Source organism: Oncorhynchus clarkii, unplaced genomic scaffold (genome assembly GCF_045791955.1).
Source record: "Oncorhynchus clarkii lewisi isolate Uvic-CL-2024 unplaced genomic scaffold, UVic_Ocla_1.0 unplaced_contig_3571_pilon_pilon, whole genome shotgun sequence".
NCBI classification, from domain to species: domain Eukaryota; kingdom Metazoa; phylum Chordata; class Actinopteri; order Salmoniformes; family Salmonidae; genus Oncorhynchus; species Oncorhynchus clarkii.
This window is the reverse complement of record NW_027260971.1, coordinates 110,852-136,998: the sequence shown is the minus strand read 5'-3', so window position 1 is coordinate 136,998 and position 26,147 is coordinate 110,852. Positions and strand designations below refer to the sequence as shown.

The following is a 26,147-nucleotide window of genomic DNA, read 5'->3' as shown; positions in this document are numbered from 1 at the left end:
GCTGTTTGGGGTTTTAGGCTGGGTTTCTGTACAGCGCTTTGAGATATCAGCTGATGTAAGAAGGGCTTTATAAATCAATTTGATTTGAGGTATAGAGCTCACAGGGTAGAGAGCTCACAGGGTAGAGAGGTATAAAGCTCACAGGGTAGAGAGCTCACAGGGTAGAGCGGTATAGAGCTCACAGGGTAGAGCGGTATAGAGCTCACAGGGTAGAGAGCTCACAGGGTAGAGCGGTATAGAGCTCACATGGTAGAGAGGTATAGAGCTAACAGGGTAGAGAGCTCACAGGGTAGAGAGGTATAGAGCTCACAGGGTAGAGAGCTCACAGGGTAGAGAGGTATAGAGTTCACAGGGTAGAGAGCTCACAGGGTAGAGAGGTATAGAGCTCACAGGGTAGAGAGCTCACAGGGTAGAGAGGTATAGAGTTCACAGGGTAGAGAGCTCACAGGGTAGAGAGGTAGAGAGCTCACAGGGTAGAGAGATATAGAGCTCACAGGGTATAGAGCTCACAGGGTATAGAGCTCACAGGGTAGAGAGGTATAGAGCTCACAGGGTAGAGCGGTATAGAGCTCACAGGGTAGAGAGCTCACAGGGTAGAGCAGTATAGAGCTCACAGGGTAGAGCGGTATAGAGCTCACAGGGTAGAGAGCTCACAGGGTAGAGCGGTATAGAGCTCACAGGGTATAGAGCTCACAGGGTAGAGAGCTCACAGGGTAGAGAGCTCACAGGGTAGAGAGGTATAGAGCTCACAGGGTAGAGAGCTCACAGGGTAGAGAGGTATAGAGTTCACAGGGTAGAGAGCTCACAGGGTAGAGAGGTATAGAGCTCACAGGGTAGAGAGCTCACAGGGTAGAGAGGTATAGAGTTCACAGGGTAGAGAGCTCACAGGGTAGAGAGGTAGAGAGCTCACAGGGTAGAGAGCTCACAGGGTATAGAGCTCACAGGGTAGAGAGGTATAGAGCTCACAGGGTAGAGCGGTATAGAGCTCACAGGGTAGAGAGCTCACAGGGTAGAGCGGTATAGAGCTCACAGGGTAGAGAGCTCACAGGGTAGAGAGGTATAGAGCTCACAGGGTAGAGAGGTATAGAGCTCACAGGGTAGAGAGCTCACAGGGTAGAGCGGTATAGAGCTCATAGGGTAGAGAGCTCACAGGGTAGAGCGGTATAGAGCTCACAAGGTAGAGAGGTATAGAGCTCACAGGGTAGAGAGCTCACAGGGTAGAGAGGTATAGAGCTCACAGGGTATAGAGCTCACAGGGTAGAGCGGTATAGAGCTCACAGGGTAGAGAGCTCACAGGGTAGAGCGGTATAGAGCTCACAGGGTAGAGAGGTATAGAGCTCACAGGGTAGAGAGCTCACAGGGTAGAGCGGTATAGAGCTCAATGGGTAGAGAGCTGAGTATACTGTCCACAGGGCTCATCGTGGATAAAAGAGCCCACAAAATACAGATATGATGGAAATAAAGTTCAATGAAATAGAAATGAACTGGCTACTGTTTGAATATGCATTCAGTTTTATAGAACAGACAGCGAGTGCTGATCAGTATGAAAGGCTACTTTACTTATGAATGGAAAAGGGCAAGACTGAAATAAAAACCATATGGCAATGGGAGATAAAATGATAACTAGTGTAAATTGGATACTATTGCCGAGCAACAGGATGGGAGAGCAAGAGAGGGAGGGTGGGGGAGTGTGAGGGAGAGAGATATGATAATGAGGGGATATTTTCAGAATATTTAGCACCCCGTCTCCCTTCTGCCTAGAGGGGTCCGTCCGTCCAGCCGTTTGTCAGCGTGTATGTGTGTTTCGATCTGTCTGCCCGTCTGTCTGTCCGTTACCTTGGCAGCGTCTTTGGGCAGGTCGAAGGGGATGCGCTGGCGTATTTTGGGGGGTAGCTGGGGGAGGACCTGGACCTTCAGCCAGTTTATAGAGCACACAGAGTTTAGAGCTCACAGGGTAGAGAGCTATAGAGCTTACAGGGTAGAGAGCTATAGAGCTTACAGGGTATAGAGCTCACAGAGTTTACACACTAGACTAGAGAGCTAGTTCAGAGATTATGGAGTTCACACTTAGTTTATACAGCTCAGAGTATAGAGCTTACAGGATATAGAGATCACAGAGTTTACACACTAGACTAGAGAGCTAGTTCAGAGATTATGGAGTTCACACTTAGTTTATACAGCTCAGAGTATAGAGCTCACAGGATATAGAGATCACAGAGTTTACACACTAGACTAGAGAGCTAGTTCAGAGATTATGGAGTTCACACTTAGTTTATACAGCTCAGAGTATAGAGCTCACAGGATATAGAGATCACAAGAGTTTAGAGCTCACGAGATATAGAGCTCACAGGGTACAGAGGTATATGGGATGGGGCCACAGTGTCTCCTGACCCCTCCTGTCTCAGCCCCCAGTATTTATGCTGCAGTAGTTTGTGTCGGGAGGCTAGGGTCAGTCTGTTATATCTGGAGTACTCCTCCTGTCTTATCCGGTGTCCTGTGTGAATTTAAGTATGCTCTCTCTAATTCTCTCTCTTTCGGAGGACCTGAGCCCTAGGACCATGCCTCAGGACTACCTGGCCTGATGACTCCTTGCTGTCCCCAGTCCACCTGGCCGTGCTGCTGCTCCAGTTTCAACTGTTCTTCCTGCGGCTATGGAACCCTGACCTGTTCACCGGACGTGCTACCTGTCCCAGACCTGCTGTTTTCAACTCTCTAGAGACAGCAGGAGCGGTAGAGATACTCTTAATGATCGGCTATGAAAAGCCAACTGACATTTACTCCTGAGGTGCTGACTTGTTGCACCCTCAACAACTACTGTGATTATTATTATTTGACCCTGCTGGTCATCTATAAACCTTTGAACATCTTGGCCATGTTCTGTTATAATCTCCACCCGGCACAGCCAGAAGAGGACTGGCCACCCCTCATAGCCTGGTTCCTCTCTAGGTTTCTTTCTAAGTTTTGGCCTTTCTAGGGAGTTTTTCCTAGCCACCGTGCTTCTACACCTGCATTGCTTGCTGTTTGGGGTTTTAGGCTGGGTTTCTGTACAGCGCTTTGAGATATCAGCTGATGTAAGAAGGGCTTTATAAATCAATTTGATTTGAGGTATAGAGCTCACAGGGTAGAGAGCTCACAGGGTAGAGAGGTATAAAGCTCACAGGGTAGAGAGCTCACAGGGTAGAGCGGTATAGAGCTCACAGGGTAGAGCGGTATAGAGCTCACAGGGTAGAGAGCTCACAGGGTAGAGCGGTATAGAGCTCACAGGGTAGAGAGGTATAGAGCTCACAGGGTAGAGAGCTCACAGGGTAGAGAGGTATAGAGCTCACAGGGTAGAGAGCTCACAGGGTAGAGAGGTATAGAGTTCACAGGGTAGAGAGCTCACAGGGTAGAGAGGTATAGAGCTCACAGGGTAGAGAGCTCACAGGGTAGAGAGGTATAGAGTTCACAGGGTAGAGAGCTCACAGGGTAAAGAGGTAGAGAGCTCACAGGGTAGAGAGGTATAGAGCTCACAGGGTAGAGAGCTCACAGGGTATAGAGCTCACAGGGTAGAGAGGTATAGAGCTCACAGGGTAGAGCGGTATAGAGCTCACAGGGTAGAGCAGTATAGAGCTCACAGGGTAGAGCGGTATAGAGCTCACAGGGTAGAGAGCTCACAGGGTAGAGCGGTATAGAGCTCACAGGGTAGAGAGGTATAGAGCTCACAGGGTAGAGAGCTCACAGGGTAGAGAGGTATAGAGCTCACAGGGTAGAGAGCTCACAGGGTAGAGCGGTATAGAGGTCACAGGGTAGAGAGCTCACAGGGTAGAGAGGTATAGAGCTCACAGGGTAGAGAGCTCACAGGGTAGAGAGGTATAGAGTTCACAGGGTAGAGAGCTCACAGGGTAGAGAGGTAGAGAGCTCACAGGGTAGAGAGCTCACAGGGTATAGAGCTCACAGGGTAGAGAGGTATAGAGCTCACAGGGTAGAGCGGTATAGAGCTCACAGGGTAGAGAGCTCACAGGGTAGAGCGGTATAGAGCTCACAGGGTAGAGAGCTCACAGGGTAGAGAGGTATAGAGCTCACAGGGTAGAGAGGTATAGAGCTCACAGGGTAGAGAGCTCACAGGGTAGAGCGGTATAGAGCTCACAGGGTAGAGAGCTCACAGGGTAGAGAGGTATAGAGCTCACAGGGTATAGAGCTCACAGGGTAGAGCGGTATAGAGCTCACAGGGTAGAGAGCTCACAGGGTAGAGCGGTATAGAGCTCACAGGGTATAGAGCTCACAGGGTAGAGAGGTATAGAGCTCACAGGGTAGAGAGCTCACAGGGTAGAGCGGTATAGAGCTCACAGGGTAGAGAGCTGAGTATACTGTCCACAGGGCTCATCGTGGATAAAAGAGCCCACAAAATACAGATATGATGGAAATAAAGTTCAATGAAATAGAAATGAACTGGCTACTGTTTGAATATGCATTCAGTTTTATAGAACAGACAGCGAGTGCTGATCAGTATGAAAGGCTACTTTACTTATGAATGGAAAAGGGCAAGACTGAAATAAAAACCATATGGCAATGGGAGATAAAATGATAACTAGTGTAAATTGGATACTATTGCCGAGCAACAGGATGGGAGAGCAAGAGAGGGAGGGTGGGGGAGTGTGAGGGAGAGAGATATGATAATGAGGGGATATTTTCAGAATATTTAGCACCCCGTCTCCCTTCTGCCTAGAGGGGTCCGTCCGTCCAGCCGTTTGTCAGCGTGTATGTGTGTTTCGATCTGTCTGCCCGTCTGTCTGTCCTTTACCTTGGCAGCGTCTTTGGGCAGGTCGAAGGGGATGCGCTGGCGTATTTTGGGGGGTAGCTGGGGGAGGACCTGGACCTTCAGCCTCCGGATCATGATCTCACTGAGACGCTGGTGGAGTTCCTCAAGATGAGAGGCACCACGACAGTCCCACTGTCTCCTGTTACCAAAGAACCTGAGAGGGACAGACACCAGGGTTTGGGTCAGTGTGTCTGTCTGATGCAGTGTCATTATGCGACTGCCCAGTATGTACACACTGCTGTTTGTCATTTTGGGAGGAAAGTGGGAGATGTAGCATTTTCACAATGCCAATGGTCATTATTACTGTGTGTGTGTTTGTATGTGTGTGTGTGTGTGTTTGTATGTGTGTGTTTGCATGTGTGTGTGTGTGTGTGTGTGTGTGTGTGTGTGTGTGTGTAGGGCGTTACCTGTAGTGGGCGTTACAGTATTGTTTGGCGTAGTCACTCCACGTTCCAAACATCCTAGGATAGAGAGCCTCTATCTGCATAAAGAGCTGTGGAAACATAATAAATATAATGTGTGTGTGTGAGTGAGAGAGGTGTGTGTATGTGTGTGTGTGTGTGTGTGTGTGTGTGTGAGTGAGAGAGGTGTGTGTATTTGTGTGTGTGTGTGTGTGAGTGAGTGAGAGAGGTGTGTATGAGTGTGTGTGTGTGTGTGTGTGTGTGAGAGAGGTGTGTGTGTGTGTGTGTGTGTGAGAGTGAGAGGTGTGTGTGTGTGTGTGTGTGTGTGTGAGTGAGAGAGGTGTGTGTGTGTGTGTGTGTGTGTGTGAGAGAGGTGTGGCAGATGTGTTCAGCCCCCTCCATTCTAACCATCATCACTCTTCAAGGCACTAAACGGAACATTTCTACCATGATGATAATAATGGACAATTATTCAAATGGAGCTTTTCAGGCAGCAGCCATGTGAATAACTACAGCCACTGTGAATGTCCTCATCAAAGCACTGTAGCAGCACAGTGGAGCCAAGAATACTCTGCTGTTACACGGGGAAATGGAAGGTTTGGTGTCGTGAACAATAGTAACGTGTGGGTGGAAGGGAGGGAGGGATGCTGGTTCTCTGGCACGGGCTCTGTGGTTGGTGTGTGTGTGTGTGTCATTTTAAAGTTATAAATACTACAGAAAGAACAGAGCTGCAATGGTTTCTAGAGCCTTTAAATCCCAGACCATCTGTACTCAACCAGCCCTTCATGCTTCCTCTAGGTACAGACAGGTTCAATGCAGATGGTCTGTGAAGTACTGAAGGAATGATAGGATCCCAGCGGGCCAAGCTGGTTCAAATGTCAGAATAGGACAGAAATGTGTGATCGGGGGATGGCGTGTGTTCGGACGTTCGGACCTTCGGGGGTACCGTACCTCCTCTGGCCGTCCCAGGGCCGGGGTGCCCGTCAGTAGGATGGCCCGCTTGGCGTTCTGGATGAGTGGTACCAGTATCTTAGACCTGGCTGCGTTCCTGGACTTGAGGTAGTGGGATTCATCCACCACCACCACATTAAACCTCTGTCTGGTCAGAGCCTCCACCAGGGGGCGTGCGTCTGTGGTGAGCAGCCCATAACCCAACACTGTTACCATACTGCTACTGATCCCCCTATATAACACACAGAGGGTTATAGTGTGTTATAATGGGTGTGTGGTGAGCAGCCCATAACCCAACACTGTTACCTTACTGCTACTGATCCCCCTATATAACACACAGAGGGTTATAGTGTGTTATAATGGGTTATAGTGTGTTATAATGGGTCTGTGGTGACCAGCCCATAACCCAACACTGTTTCCTTACTGCCTCTGTAGAGTGGACAGAGACACACCGATTATCAATAATCTCTAACAGTGAAAACATTGACTGCTGCTGTACTGATACTGTCAACTTGAACTAAATTGATTGAGAAAATAGACGTTCATTTAGCAGGAATGAAAATATCAATTTGCACATTCACAATTTTAAACTGCAGGTTAACATGTATTGTCATGAGACTTGTCCAGGAGGCAGAACTGAAAGATCTCCCTTAGATAGACCAGCTGCAAAGTCAACATGTACTATGTTGTAAAAATCAGGAAAACAAAAATGAGCTTTTTGGTCTTAATTGAAGGTTATAGTTAGACATTAGGGTTAACAGTGTGGTTAGGGTTAGACATTGGGGTTAGCATTGTGGTTAGGGTTAGACATTAGGGTTAGCAGTGTGGTTAGGGTTAGACATTAGGGTTAACAGTGTGGTTAGGGTTAGCATTGTGGTTAGGATTAGACATTAGGGTTAACAGTGTGGTTAGGGTTAGCATTGTGGTTAGGGTTAGACATTAGGGTTAGCAGTGTGGTTAGGGTTAGACATTAGGGTTAGCAGTGTGGTTAGGGTTAGACATAGGGGTTAACAGTGTGGTTAAGGTTAGGGATAGACATTAGGGTTTGCAGTGTGGTTAAGGTTAGGGTTAGACATTAGGGTTTGCAGTGTGGTTAAGGTTAGACATTAGGGTTAGCAGTGTGGTTAGGGTTAGACATAGGGGTTAACAGTGTGGTTAAGGTTAGGGTTAGACATTAGGGTTTGCAGTGTGGTTAAGGTTAGGGATAGACATTAGGCTTAGCAGTGTGATTAAGGTTAGGGTTAGACATTAGGGTTAGCAGTGTGGTTAGGGTTAGACATAGGGGTTAACAGTGTGGTTAAGGTTAGGGTTAGACATAGGGGTTAACAGTGTGGTTAAGGTTAGGGATAGACATTAGGGTTAGCAGTGTGGTTAAGGTTAGGGTTAGACATTAGGGTTAGCAGTGTGGTTAAGGTTAGGGTTAGACATTAGGGTTAGCAGTGTGGTTAAGGTTAGGGTTAGACATAGGGGTTAACAGTGTGGTTAAGGTTAGGGTTAGACATTAGGGTTTGCAGTGTGGTTAAGGTTAGGGATAGACATTAGGGTTAGCAGTGTGGTTAAGGTTAGGGTTAGACATTAGGGTTAGCAGTGTGGTTAGGGTTAGACATAGGGGTTAACAGTGTGGTTAAGGTTAGGGTTAGACATTAGGGTTAGCAGTGTGGTTAAGGTTAGGGTTAGACATTAGGGTTAGCAGTGTGGTTAAGGTTAGGGTTAGACATTAGGGTTAGCAGTGTGGTTAAGGTTAGGGTTAGACATAGGGGTTAACAGTGTGGTTAAGGTTAGGGTTAGATATTAGGGTTAGCAGTGTGGTTAAGGTTAGGGTTAGACATTAGGGTTAGCAGTGTGGTTAAGGTTAGGGTTAGACATAGGGGTTAACAGTGTGGTTAAGGTTAGGGTTAGACATTAGGGTTAGCAGTGTGGTTAAGGTTAGGGTTAGCAGTGTGGTTAAGGTTAGGGTTAGACATTAGGGTTAGCAGTGTGGTTAAGGTTAGGGTTAGACATTAGGGTTAGCAGTGTGGTTAAGGTTAAGGTTAGACATTGGGGTTAGCAGTGTGGTTAAGGTTAGACATTAGGGTTAGCAGTGTGGTTAAGGTTAGTGTTAGCAGTGTGGTTAGGGTTAGACATTAGGGTTAGCAGTGTGGTTAGGGTTAGACATTAGGGTTAGCATTGTGGTTAGGGTTAGACATTAGGGTTAGCAGTGTGGTTAGGGTTAGACATTAGGGTTAGCAGTGTGGTTAGGGTTAGACATTAGGGTTTGCAGTGTGGTTAAGGTTAGGGTTAGACATTAGGGTTAGCAGTGTGGTTAGGGTTAGACATAGGGGTTAACAGTGTGGTTAAGGTTAGGGTTAGACATTAGGGTTTGCAGTGTGGTTAAGGTTAGGGATAGACATTAGGGTTAGCAGTGTGGTTAAGGTTAGGGTTAGACATTAGGGTTAGCAGTGTGGTTAGGGTTAGACATAGGGGTTAACAGTGTGGTTAAGGTTAGGGTTAGACATTAGGGTTAGCAGTGTGGTTAAGGTTAGGGTTAGACATAGGGGTTAACAGTGTGGTTAAGGTTAGGGATAGACATTAGGGTTAGCAGTGTGGTTAGGGTTAGACATTAGGGTTTGCAGTGTGGTTAAGGTTAGGGTTAGACATTAGGGTTAGCAGTGTGGTTAAGGTTAGGGTTAGACATAGGGGTTAACAGTGTGGTTAAGGTTAGGGTTAGACATTAGGGTTAGCAGTGTGGTTAAGGTTAGACATTAGGGTTAGCAGTGTGGTTAAGGTTAGGGATAGACATTAGGGTTAGCAGTGTGGTTAAGGTTAGGGATAGACATTAGGGTTAGCAGTGTGGTTAAGGTTAGGGTTAGACATTAGGGTTAGCAGTGTGGTTAAGGTTAGGGTTAGACATTAGGGTTAGCAGTGTGGTTAAGGTTAGGGTTAGACATTAGGGTTAGCAGTGTGGTTAAGGTTAGGGTTAGACATAGGGGTTAACAGTGTGGTTAAGGTTAGGGTTAGACATTAGGGTTAGCAGTGTGGTTAAGGTTAGGGTTAGCAGTGTGGTTAAGGTTAGGGTTAGACATTAGGGTTAGCAGTGTGGTTAAGGTTAGACATTAGGGTTAGCAGTGTGGTTAAGGTTAGGGTTAGACATTAGTGTTAACAGTGTGGTTAGGGTTAGGGTTAGACATTAGGGTTAGCAGTGTGGTTAAGGTTAGGGTTAGACATTAGGGTTAGCAGTGAGGTTAGGGTTAAGATTAGACATTAGGGTTAGCAGTGTGGTTAAGGTTAGACATTAGGGTTAGCAGTGTGGTTAAGGTTAGGGTTAGACATTAGGGTTAGCAGTGAGGTTAGGGTTAGGGTTAGACATTGGGGTTAGCAGTGTGGTTAAGGTTAGTGTTAGACATTGGGGTTAGCAGTGTGGTTAGGGTTAGTGTTAGACATTGGGGTTAGCAGTGTGGTTAGGGTTAGACATTAGGGTTAGCAGTGTGGTTAAGGTTAGACATTAGGGTTAGCAGTGTGGTTAAGGTTAGACATTAGGGTTAGCAGTGTGGTTAAGGTTAGGGTTAGACATTAGGGTTAGCAGTGTGGTTAAGGTTAGACATTGGGGTTAGCAGTGTGGTTAAGGTTAGGGTTAGACATTAGGGTTTGCAGTGTGGTTAAGGTTAGGGATAGACATTAGGGTTAGCAGTGTGGTTAAGGTTAGGGTTAGACATTAGGGTTAGCAGTGTGGTTAAGGTTAGGGTTAGCAGTGTGGTTAAGGTTAGGGTTAGACATTAGGGTTAGCAGTGTGGTTAAGGTTAGGGTTAGACATTAGGGTTAGCAGTGTGGTTAAGGTTAAGGTTAGACATTGGGGTAAGCAGTGTGGTTAAGGTTAGACATTAGGGTTAGCAGTGTGGTTAAGGTTAGGGTTAGACATTAGTGTTAGCAGTGTGGTTAGGGTTAGACATTAGGGTTAGCAGTGTGGTTAGGGTTAGACATAGGTGTTAACAGTGTGGTTAACGGTTAGGGTTAGACATTAGGGTTAGCATTGTGGTTAGGGTTAGACATTAGGGTTAGCAGTGTGGTTAGGGTTAGACATTAGGGTTAGCAGTGTGGTTAGGGTTAGACATTAGTGTTAACAGTGTGGTTAGGGTTAGGGTTAGACATTAGGGTTAGCAGTGTGGTTAGGGTTAGACATTAGGGTTAGCAGTGTGGTTAGGGTTAGACATTAGTGTTAACAGTGTGGTTAGGGTTAGGGTTAGACATTAGGGTTAGCAGTGTGGTTAAGGTTAGGGTTAGACATTAGGGTTAGCAGTGAGGTTAGGGTTAAGATTAGACATTAGGGTTAGCAGTGTGGTTAAGGTTAGACATTAGGGTTAGCAGTGTGGTTAAGGTTAGGGTTAGACATTAGGGTTAGCAGTGTGGTTAAGGTTAGGGTTAGACATTAGGGTTAGCAGTGAGGTTAGGGTTAGGGTTAGACATTGGGGTTAGCAGTGTGGTTAAGGTTAGTGTTAGACATTGGGGTTAGCAGTGTGGTTAGGGTTAGACATTAGGGTTAGCAGTGTGGTTAAGGTTAGACATTAGGGTTAGCAGTGTGGTTAAGGTTAGACATTAGGGTTAGCAGTGTGGTTAAGGTTAGACATTAGGGTTAGCAGTGTGGTTAAGGTTAGTGTTAGACATTGGGGTTAGCAGTGTGGTTAGGGTTAGACATTAGGGTTAGCAGTGTGGTTAAGGTTAGACATTGGGGTTAGCAGTGTGGTTAAGGTTAGGGTTAGACATTAGGGTTTGCAGTGTGGTTAAGGTTAGGGATAGACATTAGGGTTAGCAGTGTGGTTAAGGTTAGGGTTAGACATTAGGGTTAGCAGTGTGGTTAAGGTTAGGGTTAGCAGTGTGGTTAAGGTTAGGGTTAGACATTAGGGTTAGCAGTGTGGTTAAGGTTAGGGTTAGACATTAGGGTTAGCAGTGTGGTTAAGGTTAAGGTTAGACATTGGGGTAAGCAGTGTGGTTAAGGTTAGACATTAGGGTTAGCAGTGTGGTTAAGGTTAGGGTTAGACATTAGTGTTAGCAGTGTGGTTAGGGTTAGACATTAGGGTTAGCAGTGTGGTTAGGGTTAGACATAGGTGTTAACAGTGTGGTTAACGGTTAGGGTTAGACATTAGGGTTAGCATTGTGGTTAGGGTTAGACATTAGGGTTAGCAGTGTGGTTAGGGTTAGACATTAGGGTTAGCAGTGTGGTTAGGGTTAGACATTAGGGTTTGCAGTGTGGTTAAGGTTAGGGTTAGACATTAGGGTTAGCAGTGTGGTTAGGGTTAGACATTAGGGTTAGCAGTGTGGTTAGGGTTAGACATAGGGGTTAACAGTGTGGTTAAGGTTAGGGTTAGACATTAGGGTTTGCAGTGTGGTTAAGGTTAGGGATAGACATTAGGGTTAGCAGTGTGGTTAAGGTTAGGGTTAGACATTAGGGTTAGCAGTGTGGTTAGGGTTAGACATAGGGGTTAACAGTGTGGTTAAGGTTAGGGTTAGACATTAGGGTTAGCAGTGTGGTTAAGGTTAGGGTTAGACATAGGGGTTAACAGTGTGGTTAAGGTTAGGGATAGACATTAGGGTTAGCAGTGTGGTTAAGGTTAGGGTTAGACATTAGGGTTAGCAGTGTGGTTAAGGTTAGGGATAGACATTAGGGTTAGCAGTGTGGTTAAGGTTAGGGATAGACATTAGGGTTAGCAGTGTGGTTAAGGTTAGGGTTAGACATTAGGGTTAGCAGTGTGGTTAAGGTTAGGGTTAGACATTAGGGTTAGCAGTGTGGTTAAGGTTAGGGTTAGACATTAGGGTTAGCAGTGTGGTTAAGGTTAGGGTTAGACATAGGGGTTAACAGTGTGGTTAAGGTTAGGGTTAGACATTAGGGATAGCAGTGTGGTTAAGGTTAGGGTTAGACATAGGGGTTAACAGTGTGGTTAAGGTTAGGGTTAGACATTAGGGTTAGCAGTGTGGTTAAGGTTAGGGTTAGCAGTGTGGTTAAGGTTAGGGTTAGACATTAGGGTTAGCAGTGTGGTTAAGGTTAGGGTTAGACATTAGGGTTAGCAGTGTGGTTAAGGTTAGGGTTAGACATTAGGGTTAGCAGTGAGGTTAGGGTTAGGGTTAGACATTAGGGTTAGCAGTGTGGTTAGGGTTAGACATTGGGGTTAGCAGTGTGGTTAAGGTTAGTGTTAGACATTGGGGTTAGCAGTGTGGTTAAGGTTAGACATTAGGGTTAGCAGTGTGGTTAAGGTTAGACATTAGGGTTAGCAGTGTGGTTAAGGTTAGTGTTAGACATTGGGGTTAGCAGTGTGGTTAGGGTTAGACATTAGGGTTAGCAGTGTGGTTAAGGTTAGACATTGGGGTTAGCAGTGTGGTTAAGGTTAGGGTTAGACATTAGGGTTTGCAGTGTGGTTAAGGTTAGGGATAGACATTAGGGTTAGCAGTGTGGTTAAGGTTAGGGTTAGACATTAGGGTTAGCAGTGTGGTTAAGGTTAGGGTTAGCAGTGTGGTTAAGGTTAGGGTTAGACATTAGGGTTAGCAGTGTGGTTAAGGTTAGGGTTAGACATTAGGGTTAGCAGTGTGGTTAAGGTTAAGGTTAGACATTGGGGTAAGCAGTGTGGTTAAGGTTAGACATTAGGGTTAGCAGTGTGGTTAAGGTTAGGGTTAGACATTAGTGTTAGCAGTGTGGTTAGGGTTAGACATTAGGGTTAGCAGTGTGGTTAGGGTTAGACATAGGGGTTAACAGTGTGGTTAAGGTTAGGGTTAGACATTAGGGTTAGCATTGTGGTTAGGGTTAGACATTAGGGTTAGCAGTGTGGTTAGGGTTAGACATTAGGGTTAGCAGTGTGTTTAGGGTTAGACATTAGGGTTTGCAGTGTGGTTAAGGTTAGGGTTAGACATTAGGGTTAGCAGTGTGGTTAGGGTTAGACATAGGGGTTAACAGTGTGGTTAAGGTTAGGGTTAGAAATTAGGGTTTGCAGTGTGGTTAAGGTTAGGGATAGACATTAGGGTTAGCAGTGTGGTTAAGGTTAGGGTTAGACATTAGGGTTAGCAGTGTGGTTAGGGTTAGACATAGGGGTTAACAGTGTGGTTAAGGTTAGGGTTAGACATTAGGGTTAGCAGTGTGGTTAAGGTTAGGGTTAGACATAGGGGTTAACAGTGTGGTTAAGGTTAGGGATAGACATTAGGGTTAGCAGTGTGGTTAAGGTTAGGGTTAGACATTAGGGTTAGCAGTGTGGTTAAGGTTAGGGTTAGACATTAGGGTTAGCAGTGTGGTTAAGGTTAGGGTTAGACATTAGGGTTAGCAGTGTGGTTAAGGTTAGGGTTAGACATTAGGGTTAGCAGTGTGGTTAAGGTTAGGGATAGACATTAGGGTTAGCAGTGTGGTTAAGGTTAGGGATAGACATTAGGGTTAGCAGTGTGGTTAAGGTTAGGGTTAGACATTAGGGTTAGCAGTGTGGTTAAGGTTAGGGTTAGACATTAGGGTTAGCAGTGTGGTTAAGGTTAGGGTTAGACATTAGGGTTAGCAGTGTGGTTAAGGTTAGGGTTAGACATAGGGGTTAACAGTGTGGTTAAGGTTAGGGTTAGACATTAGGGTTAGCAGTGTGGTTAAGGTTAGGGTTAGACATAGGGGTTAACAGTGTGGTTAAGGTTAGGGTTAGACATTAGGGTTAGCAGTGTGGTTAAGGTTAGGGTTAGCAGTGTGGTTAAGGTTAGGGTTAGACATTAGGGTTAGCAGTGTGGTTAAGGTTAGGGTTAGACATTAGGGTTAGCAGTGTGGTTAAGGTTAGACATTAGGGTTAGCAGTGTGGTTAAGGTTAGGGTTAGACATTAGTGTTAACAGTGTGGTTAGGGTTAGGGTTAGACATTAGGGTTAGCAGTGTGGTTAAGGTTAGGGTTAGACATTAGGGTTAGCAGTGAGGTTAGGGTTAAGATTAGACATTAGGGTTAGCAGTGTGGTTAAGGTTAGACATTAGGGTTAGCAGTGCGGTTAAGGTTAGGGTTAGACATTAGGGTTAGCAGTGTGGTTAAGGTTAGGGTTAGACATTAGGGTTAGCAGTGAGGTTAGGGTTAGGGTTAGACATTAGGGTTAGCAGTGTGGTTAGGGTTAGACATTGGGGTTAGCAGTGTGGTTAAGGTTAGTGTTAGACATTGGGGTTAGCAGTGTGGTTAGGGTTAGACATTAGGGTTAGCAGTGTGGTTAAGGTTAGACATTAGGGTTAGCAGTGTGGTTAAGGTTAGACATTAGGGTTAGCAGTGTGGTTAAGGTTAGTGTTAGACATTGGGGTTAGCAGTGTGGTTAGGGTTAGACATTAGGGTTAGCAGTGTGGTTAAGGTTAGACATTGGGGTTAGCAGTGTGGTTAAGGTTAGACATTAGGGTTAGCAGTGTGGTTAAGGTTAGGTTTAAGAGTTGATGACTTTGTGGCTGTGCTAGTTAGTGACCACTCTGCAGAGGTGCCTCTAGAACAAACTAAAACATTAACCTGCATTTTAACAGGTGGAGAACTTCAGTAGGGAAACCAGGACCACAACCAAGCAGCGCAGGAAAAGCAGACCAGAGTCCAGATGAAGTTAACATGGGGTAACGTACAGCGTGTCACTCTTGGTCTCCACCAGGTTGATATCTCCAGGGTTGAGCTCAGGGATCCACCTCTCCATCTCCTCGATCCAGAGGTACTTTAGAGAGGAGGGCACCACGACGAGCAGAGGCCACTCCTGTCTGTAGACGTAGGCCACAGAGATAGCCTGCACCGTCTTCCCTAGACCCATCTGGAGAAGAGGATTAACGGTACAATGTGGAGGATGAAAACAATGATGTATGGATATAATCCATGAAAACTCATTTCAGAAACAAAACAAACCGAACACAATCATTGCCTGGCTCAAAGGTAAGCATGTGATGGAGTGTTCCGGACATTCTGAGACACCAATACATTCTAGAATGACTTTATGTCAAAAATGATTACATGGCTAGGAAGGTTTCTTAAACTTGACGAATTAATTCAGAGGGAAGCATAGCATATATTATTTGAGGAAAATAGATTTGATAGGACTGGGGGGTTGGGTTGTGTGTGCCTCAGGGCTTACCTCATCTGCGATCATACACCTGAAACAGAGAAGAGAACGACAGGGGTTGAGAGGGGAGGACATAGAATATTTGATTGCACTAGCAATCAAATCAAAATGGATTGGTCACATGCGCCGAATACAACAGGTGTAGACTTTACCGTGTAATGCCTGTTTACGAGCCCTTCCCAACAATGCAGTTTAAAAATAATAATACAAATTAAAAATTGTAACACAAGAGGAATTAAATACACAAGAATGGAGTTATACAGGAAGTATCAGATCAATGTGCAGCTATATACAGGAAGTACCAGATCAATGTGCAGCTATATACAGGAAGTACCAGATCAATGTGCAGCTATATACAGGAAGTACCAGATCAATGTGCAGCTATATACAGGAAGTACCAGAACCAGATCAATGTGTAGAGGTATGAGGTAATTGCAGGGAGGGTAAAGTGACTAGACATCAGGATAGATAATAATAAGGTATTTGAGGTAGATATGTACATGAAGGCAGGGTAAAGTGACTAGACATCAGGATAGATAATAATAAGGTATTTGAGGTAGATGTGTACATGAAGGCAGGGTAAAGTGACTAGACATCAGGATAGATAATATTAAGAGAAAAATAAAGAACAGAGTAGCAGTAAAAATGATGAGTGTAAAAGTGTGTGTGTGTGTGTGCACGTGCATGTGTGTTTGTGTTGTGTCGGTATGTGTGTGTGTGTTAGCATATGTAGTGTATATGAATATGTGTGGGTTTTGTGTGGGAGTGTCAATTTATTTTTTTATTTTACCTTTATTTAACTAGGCAAGTCAGTTAAGAACAAATTCTTATTTTCAATGACGGCCTAGGAACAGTGGGTTAACTAACTGCCTGTTCAGGGGCAGAACGACAGATTTGTACCTTGTCAGCTCGGGGGTTTGAACTTGCAACCTTCCGGTAGTGAGTGAGTATGTATGTACAGTGACTTCAGGGAGTATTCAGACCCCTGGACCTATTCCACATTTTGTTGTGTTACAGCCTGAATTTCTCTCACCCATCTACACACAATACCCATAATGACAAAAGTAAAAACATGTTTTTAGAAAGTTGCTAATTTACTGAAAATGAAATACAGAAATATCTAAATGTACACACTAAGTATTCACACACCTTTGCTATGACACTCCCAACTGAGCTCAGGTGCATCCAATTTCCTTTGGTCAACGATGAGACGTCACCACAACTTGGCTGGAGTCCACCTGTGGCCAAATTCAATTGTTTGGACATAGAAAGAAACCCACCTGTCTCTATATAAGGTCCCACAGATGACAGTGCATGTCAGAGCAGGAACTATCCCCTGAAGTCCAGGGAACTGTCCGTAGAGCTCCAAGATAGAATTGTCATGAGGCATATATCTGGGGGAGGGTATAAAACAATTGATTCCAAGAGTCCAGTGGTCTCCATCATTGAGAGAATTATGGAACTACCCAGACTCTGTCTACAGCTGGCCCTCTGATCAAACTGAACAACTGGACAAGAAGGACCTTGGAACTACCCAGACTCTGTCTACAGCTGGCCCTCTGATCAAACTGAACAACTGGTCAAGGAGGACCTTGGAACTACCCAGACTCTGTCTACAGCTGGCCCTCTGATCAAACTGAACAACTGGTCAAGAAGGACCTTGGAACTACCCAGACTCTGTCTACAGCTGGACCTCTGATCAAACTGAACAACTGGTCAAGAAGGACCTTGGAACTACCCAGACTCTGTCTACAGCTGGCCCTCTGATCAAACTGAACAACTGGTCAAGAAGGACCTTGGTCAGAGAGGTGACCAAGAACTCAATGACCACTGACAAAAGTACAGAGTTCCTTGACTGAGATGGGAGAACATGCCAGAAGAACAACTGTGTATCTACAGCACTTCACCAATCTGGGCTTTATGGGAGAGCTGCCAGACGGAAGCCACTCCTGGAAAAAAAGGCACTTGACAGCACGACTGGAGTTTCCAAAAAGGCACCTGAGACTCAGATCATAAGGCAAAAGATTCTGTGGTCTGATGAGACTGAAATTGAACTCTTCGGCCTGAATGCAAAGGGATATGTCTGGAGAAAACCAGGAACAGCGCATCACCGTCTAACACCGTCCCTGCCGTGAAGCATGGTGGTGGCGGAATCATGTTCTGTGGCATGCAGGGGTGTGTGCTTAGTCCCCTCATGTACTCCCTGTTCACCCACGACTGCGTGGCCAAGCATGACTCCAACACCATCATTAAGTTTGCTGACGACACAACAGTGGTAGGTCTGATCAACCACGATGAGACAGTCTATAGGGAGGAGGTCAGAGACCTATCGTTGTTGTCCTGGCACCACTCTCCCTCAATGTGAGCAAAACAAAGGAGCTGATTGTGGACTACAGGAAAAGGAGGGCCGAACAGGTCCCCGTTAACATCGACTGGGCTGCAGTGGAGCAGGTCGAGAGTTAAGTTCCTTGGTGTCCACATCACCAACAAACCATCATGCTCCAAAAACACCATCACCAAAACACCTTCAGTTGGCGCTCCCTATTGCGATTTTTACACAAACATTTCTTCATTTGATGTTTAGTTTGTTCCCTGTCTTTAAGTTGTGTGGGATTGACCTTTTGTTTGCCTCTTCTTGGGCAAATTTAGTGGGCGTTCATGTTGGGTGTCTTTTAGGTCCCAGTTGTTGCTAGTCAACTTTCAGTGGACACCCCTCCATGAGTGTCTTTCAGAAGCCCTCCTGAACCTCACCTGTTTAGGCTGTTGTCAGTGACTCTGTTAGTTCCTCCTTCTGTTTGAGCGACATTCTTGCTGGGGAACGTAACACAACAAAATGAGTCAAGGGGTATGAATACTTTCTGAAGACCCTGTAGTGTGTGTGTGTGTGTGTGTATATATATTAGTCTAGTGAGTGTGCAGTAACAATATAGCCTAGACTATGGGCCCCATTTCAAACTGAGAGTCAAGGGGTATGAATACTTTCTGAAGACCCTGTAGTGTGTATATATATATATTAGTCTAGTGAGTGTGCAGTAACACTATAGCCTAGACTATGGGCCCCATTTCAAACTGAGAGTCAAGTTGATATTGCTAAATATATTATGACATAATCAATATCAGCACAAATAAGAGGTATGATTCCCATTCAGGTCTGTCCATCAGTTGGATACGACAGAGCCACTGCCACTCAGAACATAATCACACCACAGCTTCCTCCCTTTGCAATTCTAAGTGTAGTAGCTCCACAGATCAATGATGACAGTTTTATTACCCTGCTCACAAGGTTATACGCTGTTAGCATGTTCCCTCCACCAGCTTTTACAAAACAGGCTTTTATCCACACCTCCCTGTTCATTCCACCAACACTCTTTCTAGCATTTATTTTTCAGATAGTAGCTACAGTGCATTCAGAAAGTATTCAGACCCCTTCCCTGGAGAGAGAAAACCAAAACATTTCTGCAGCATTGAAGGTCCCCAAGAACACAGTGGCCTCCATCATTCTTAAATGGAAGAAGTTTGGAACCAACAAGACTCTTCCTAGAGCTGGCCGGCCGGCCAAACTGAGCACTCGGGGGAGAAGCGCCTTGGTCAGGGAGGTGACCAAGAACCCAATGCTCACTCTGACAGAGCTCCAGAGTTCTTGTATGGAGATGGGAGAACCTTCCAGAAGGACAACCATCTCTGCAGCACTCCACCAATCAGGACTTTATGGTAGAGTGGCCAGATGGAAGCCACTCCTCAGTAAAAGGCACATGACTGCCTGCTTGGAATTTGCCAAAAGGCACCTAAAGGACTCTCAGACCATGAGAAACAAGATTCTCTGGTCTGATCTGATAAAACTATTTTTCATGTCTGGAGGAAACCTGGCACCATCCCTACGGTGAAGCATGGTGGTGGCAGCATCATGCTGCGGGGAGGTTTTTCTGCGGCAGGGACTGGGAGACTAGTCAGGGTCGAGGGAAAGATGAACAGAGCAAAGTACAGAGAGATCCATGATGAAAACCTGCTCCAGAGTGAAGGTTCAACTTTCAACAGGACAACGACCCTAAGCACACAGCCAAGACAACGCAGGAGTGGCTTCGGGACAAGTCTCTGAATGCTCAAGTGGCCCAGCCAGAGCCCGGACTTGAACCCGATCAAACATCTCTGGGGAGACTTAAAAATAGCTGTGCAGCGACGCTCCCCATCCAATCTGACAGAGCTTGAGAGGATCTGCATAGAACAATGAGAGAAACTCCCCAAATACAGGTATGCCAAGCTTGTAGCGTCATACCCAAGAAGACTCGATGTTGTAATCGCTGCCAAAGGTGTTTCAACAAAGTACTGAGTACTGAATGCTTATGTACATTTGATATTTACGTTTTTTTTTTTTTAAATTTAATTTATACATTTGCAAACATTTATAAACATCTGTTTTTGCTTTGTCATTATGGGGTATTGTGGGTAGATTGATGTAATCAATTTTAGAATAAGTTGAGGGGTCTGAATACTTTCAGAATGCACTGTATATTGAAATAGGTTTTAGGCTTCTCCTAATTCTGATTATCATGGCTGTTTGTGGTCGTTTGGGCTTCTTTAGTAGAATGGACTGATTGTAAGTCTCTGTGGATAAGAGCGTCTGTTAAATGACTTGAATGTAAAAATGTAACACAGGTAGGCAACACCAGTCTGCAATGATGTGATATTCAAAATGTAGCCCAGGTAGGTAGAGCTAGTCGGCAATGATCGTGAGATGTTGTATTCAAAATGTAGCCCAGGTAGGTAGAGCTAGTCTGCAATGATCGTGAGATGTGATATTCAAAATGTAGCCCAGGTAGGTAGAGCTAGTCTACCCATGAGAAAAGCAGTTGTGATCCCCCTCCCTCCCCTTCAGTTGAACAGCATGATTAATGAGCACCTTCCACTGGTGTTTCTTCTAATTGCCAGCCCACTCTGCTCAACCAGCATAATGCATACACACACAATGGGAGTAGAGAGATGGAGAGAGGGAGGGAGAGATCGAGAGAGAGATAGAGAGAAAACAGAGGGAGAAAGACAGCGAGAGAGGCTCCTTTCAGCCAGGTGCTTTCCATTTCTCCACGCATTAATCATTCTTCTTTCAATAACCTGGGTACATCCCAAAAGGCACCCTGTTCCCTATGTAGTGCACTCCTTTTTAGCCCAGGCTGTTGTCAAAAGTAATGCACTATACAGGGAATAGGAGGCCCGTTCAGCCAGACAGCTGGTTTCATGGAGGATGCTCTGACTGCCACGGTTGCTTGACAACAGCACGTTGAACAACTTTTTTAATGTTATCTGTGAAACCCACCAGCACCAAGATGTCTGTAAACGTAGCTCCTCCTCCCGGGATGGAGGCGGGGTCTTTGACCTTCCACACAATCATTTAAGTCTTTTGTCTTGTCTTCAATGAATGGAGCATAGACTAGACTACTTACACTGAGGCTCATACATTACCATACATTCATATTATTCATGCTTTCTTATCAACGGGCAGGTAGGCTATTTAAGTAGGGGGATTATTTTTCTGGGACCTGTACCTATCTTTTAATATCAACAACCTTACGTTATTTTTAGTATTACACAGTTATTGATTACTGTATTGTTGGGTTTAGAGTTAGCAAAAAATTAATTTCACTGTACTTGTGCATGTGAAAACAATAAAACTTAAACGTTTTTAAAATGGGAACACACCTCACTAATCCTATCAGATCTACAAGCTCTAGGATCATTAAGCGAAGTCATTCACTAGGCCTATGTCAGCATGAAAATAAAGCTATTTTACATACTTGTCACATTTTCCTCGTCACTGCATCGTGATGAATCAGCAGTTTGTAATTAATTCAATAATAAGCCTTTATAATTGATGTAGAGCTGTTTCTGCTTAGTCTGGCTCAGCAAAGCAAACGCCTGGCTGACAATTACACCCCCCCATCTCAAATAAAACACTGTTTATATCATACAATAAGGAGGGGGGTAGTTTAAACTTATTTTAAAGTCATATCTTTAAATCTATTGGCTAAGGAGGTGACAAATCACACATGACATCCAAACTGAGAATATCATCGGGGACCAGTTGTGTGTTGGGGGTCTGTGTTGGGGTCCGGGGATTTAATGCACACATCAACATCAGCTGTGGTATTGAATTTCACAGTGATTTTGAAGCTCAGGCAAGAGAAGCAACAACACAGTCTATCTGTCTATTGATCTGTTGTAACACCAGCGTCGGCGTGGCAACCCTTACAAGTGGCCCCGGCAGACACTTACAATAACGCTTTAGTTAGATGGCATGTGATGTACTTCGCACAACCTCATTCAAATAGAATGTTTAAGCCAACTGACATTATGCCCAAGTGGAATGCAATGGAACTTACATTATGCCCAAGTGGAATGCAATGGAACTGACATTATGCCCAAGTGGAATGCAATGTAACTGACATTATGCCCAAGTGGAATGCAATGTAACTGACATCATGCCCAAGTGGAATGCAATGTAACTGACATTATGCCCAAGTGGAATGCAATGTAACTGACATTATGCCCGAGTGAAATGCAATGTAACTGACATTATGCCCAAGTGGAATGCAATGTAACTGACATCATGCCCAAGTGGAATGCAATGTAACTGACATTATGCCCAAGTGCAATGCAATGTAACTGACATTATGCCCAAGTGGAATGCAATGTAACTGACATTATGCCCAAGTGGAATGCAATGTAACTGACATTATGCCCAAGTGGAATGCAATGTAACTGACATTATGCCCAAGTGGAATGCAATGTAACTGACATTATGCCCGAGTGAAATGCAATGTAACTGACATTATGCCCAAGTGGAATGCAATGTAACTGACATTATGCCCAAGTGGAATGCAATGGAACTGACATTATGCCCGAGTGAAATGCAATGTAACTGACATTATGCCCGAGTGGAATGCAATGTAACTGACATTATGCCCAAGTGGAATGCAATGTAACTGACATTATGCCCAAGTGGAATGCAATGTAACTGACATTATGCCCAAGTGGAATGCAATGTAACTGACATTATGTCCAAGTGGAATGCAATGTAACTGACACTACATTATCATAAGAAGATTAGTGTCAGGCTCCCAGATACTATCAAGCCTTTCTAAATTGCATTTCAAATAATAAAATAAATAAATACAAATAATAAATCAAATAAATTGGCATCAACTTAATTCCAAACCAGGCTACATATTGATGCGAGGTGGGCAATCAAACAACCTGATTCTCTATTAGAAGAGTCTGTATAATTTATAACTATTAGCTAGAGTTCTTCAATACAAACATGTCAACCTCTGTCCACGGAGGGTGTCCTAAAAGATTAACCAAACTTGGCAGTCAATGTGTGTGTTGCTCTGATCTGCCTCAGCCTCTGGTCCCACTACAACAACTCCAACACAGCACCTGGCTCTCCTGATCGCTAACAGCTTGCATCACTCGTCTCCATGGAGAAACCGTACACAGAACCCTACAAAGCCCAGATAGTGTTTACGGTCACATTGATGTCTCCAACATATTGACTGGATGACTCATCCTCACAGTACATCACTTCTACTGTCCCTGTATTGATCTACTGCTCAGGTTGACTACTCTGACCTGACTGTCCCTGACTGCCTGTCCCCTGGGATTCTTACATCCACTGATCGACTGACTGACTGACTGACTGACTGACTGACTGACTGACTGGGACTGGGACGGACGGATGAGTAGTCTGGCTCTGGCTGGCTTTTTCTTCTGCTGCTCACATTGTGCGAGGCTGAGGTGATTCAGGCTACAGGCTTAATACACATTTTAACTATTTTTTTTTGCTTTTAAAGTAACAATGACTTGGTGAATAAAGTGAGCACAAACTGTGCTTCTGCTTACTATTTGGGGCCTTGGCCAGGTTACTGTACAGTACTTTGTGACAAAGCTGTTGATGTAAAAAGGGCTTGATTCACTAACAACCACCTACCTTCCATTCTTTGATAGGGCGAATTTGACCCCCTCCTTTTGGAATGGCATCAGTCTCTGTTGTAGCTTGTCTGGGAGGACTGACAACTGACTGTCCCATCTCCTGTCAACATGGGAGTTCTGGGGATCACAATCCCTATCCTGGACCTCACTCATGGCCCGTCTTGACTTTTAGATGCCTTTGCAAAGAATGAAGAGAGAAAAACAACAGTAAGAAGAAAAACCAACCCTGGCTGACAATTAATCATCCAGACTGGCAATTAATCATCCAGACTGGCAATTAATCATCCAGACTGGCAATTAATCATCCAGACTGACAATTAATCATCCAGACTGGCAATTAATCATCCAGACTGGCAATTAATCATCCAGACTGGCAATTAATCATCCAGACTGACAATTAATCATCCAGACTGACAATTAATCATCCAGACTGACAATTAATCATCCAGACTGGCAATTAATCATCCAGACTGACAATTAATCATCCAGACTGACAATGAATCATCCGGACTGACAATTAATCACCCGGACTAACAATGAATCATCCAGACTGACAATGAATCATCCAGACTGACAATGAATCATCCAGACTGACAATGAATCATCCAGACTGACAATGAATCATCCGGACTGACAATTAATCACCCGGACTGACAATGAATCATCCAGACTGACAATGAATCATCCAGACTGACAATGAATCATCCAGACTGACAACGAATCATCCAGACTGACAACGAATCATCCGGACTGACAATGAATCATCCGGACTGACAATTAATCATCCAGACTGACAATGAATCATCCAGACTGACAATGAATCATCCAGACTGACAATGAATCATCCAGACTGGCTTTGGCATTTTGCAAAAAATTGAGGCACTACTCAAATTTGGCTCCATGCGGGTTCGATTCCCACGGGAGTCAGTATGAAAATGTATGCACCAACTAATGTAAGATTCTATGGATAAGAGCGTCTGCTAAATGACTAAAATGCATTCAGTGCTGTTTTACAGCTTGGTGGCACCATGTCTCAGCTCAACTGTCATCTCATAGCATGGATTTACCTGCGACAATATCAGGAACAGGCTGCTGAACTGCCACGAGATGACTGCTCCTCTGCTCTTATTGGTAAGGTGCTAAGAGACTGCTGGGTTACCCAGTTGAAGGATATCTGTTAAGGTAAGACAAAGAACGAGAAGACTATTGGTGCTAGGAAGAATAGGGATACAGGAGGATGGTTACAAAGGTACTCTGACAAATACGGTTACATTAACTTCCACGGTAACGTTAGCTAACTAGCTAGCTATGCACAGCAAATTCCCATCCACGTTTTTAGCTACAGCTCAACCCACTTCAAATGTACAAGAGATTATACATGCTAAGGCTTTGCACTTGTTAGTTTGAAAAAAAATACATTAGTAAGAGGATACAGACCACCAGTGCAGAAATGTTTTGATATAGATTTGCATGTGCAGTAGTTTCGCGGGAAACTTTGACAGCAGCTACGTAGTTTGCGTAGCGGATTCCATAGGAGTTGCGTTCAAGATAAGACGCCTGCAACTTTCTAGAATCTTGACTAAAAAGCTGTTTAAAAATATATATATAATTCCAACGATACTTTTCTAAGTGATTTCAAATTCATATAAACGTTTCTACCAGACTCAAAAGCATGCTCAATACATCTAATTTTAGTAGTACATGACCCCTACAGTAGAACGATCACTGGACGCTCATTCGGATTTGCTGGGCAGACTGTCAGTCCCGGTGCTTCCTGCTGTACTCTCCAATTTCCCGTTTCGTCTTGTGCTGAATGTTAGCCTCGGTCTGTTGCGGCTACACACTGATCTTTCCCTGGCCACACGCAGCTGTTTTTATAAATCATTCTGTTTTTGTCAACGTTTCTGGTAAGACAACATGTGTTTGTTTCTTCGCACACGTTCTTTGTGGGGATTAACGGTGAATTTGTGTAGTTAGGTTATCAAATGACCATTTTAGTGGCAAATTTAGCTAGCTTAGTTCGCTAACTAGCTAAGGTCGGAATAATTTGTCGAGCTGAAGGGCTACGTTAGCTAACTAGCTTGTTGGCTAGCTAGCTAAACTCAAACGAATTCAAAGATCAACTTGGCACAGGTAAGAGTTGCGTTTAGATGGCTTGATTTTAATACAAACAAGTCATTGGTAACGAGCTAGTTAGCTAAACTAGGTATCATTTATCGTGGTTGGCTAACGTACCTAGCTTCCCCCGAAGCGCCGCAAGCAAGGCCTGCTCGTTTGCCTCATCAACAACTAGCTAGCTTTGCAAACTCGCTGTTGGCTAGTTAACAATAGTAACTAGCTAGTTAGTTATGCATTTTAGACATGCAGGAATGATACCTCTGTACAAACTAAATATACATGTTTGAAATAACACTGTTCTAGTTAGCTCTAGTTGGTAGAACTAAGGAACACTAACGTTATACCCTGCAGTTCGTGCCTTCCGAAGTAACTTTGTTTTCGCGTTAACTGTCCGCTAATGGCAATGGTTCACGTTCACCAGCCTGTATATGTCAGTGTGAGAATAAATAACATGCTAAAATGGTGGAGAGAACAACGTTACTCCCCAGTCCGAGGTACCTGTTGAGAAAATCCACAAGAGGTGTCCGTTCACAATACACAAACAAAACACTCCATCACATAGTCCTCGAGCTCTGGTGCAGTTCATAATTGGAGCGTGGACAACATCTTATTTCAAGGCATGTCATGACGCTAAAGCCCCACTAACTAGTTGGGCTAATTGTGTTTGACATATTCTGCATGACACTTCTCTTCATGTATCATGTTCAGCTGTCCTCATATCGCTTGCTATTCCTCTTGTCAGAGGGATGGAGTGCTGAAAGAACGGTCACTGACAGGGCTTGTCTTCAGACTTTCATTCTAAAGTAGGGAATGTATTAATGTTCAATCACTATCATGCCACCAATAACGT

At 44.5% G+C, this 26,147-nt stretch overlaps 1 protein-coding gene across 1 annotated transcript in view; it reads right to left on the bottom strand.

Moving 5' to 3' along the window:
• LOC139402732 (DNA annealing helicase and endonuclease ZRANB3-like) overlaps positions 1–24,692 on the bottom strand; it is an 84,843-nt gene extending 60,151 nt beyond the window's left edge. The window contains 8 exon segments of the mRNA XM_071146640.1: positions 4,781–4,952; positions 5,206–5,291; positions 6,151–6,382; positions 14,715–14,893; positions 15,212–15,230; positions 23,178–23,355; positions 24,247–24,353; positions 24,617–24,692. Of these exon segments, the coding sequence (XP_071002741.1) occupies positions 4,781–4,952; positions 5,206–5,291; positions 6,151–6,382; positions 14,715–14,893; positions 15,212–15,230; positions 23,178–23,332 (843 nt within the window). The 5' untranslated portion in view covers positions 23,333–23,355; positions 24,247–24,353; positions 24,617–24,692.
• Between the last annotated feature and the right edge of the window lie 1,455 nt (positions 24,693–26,147).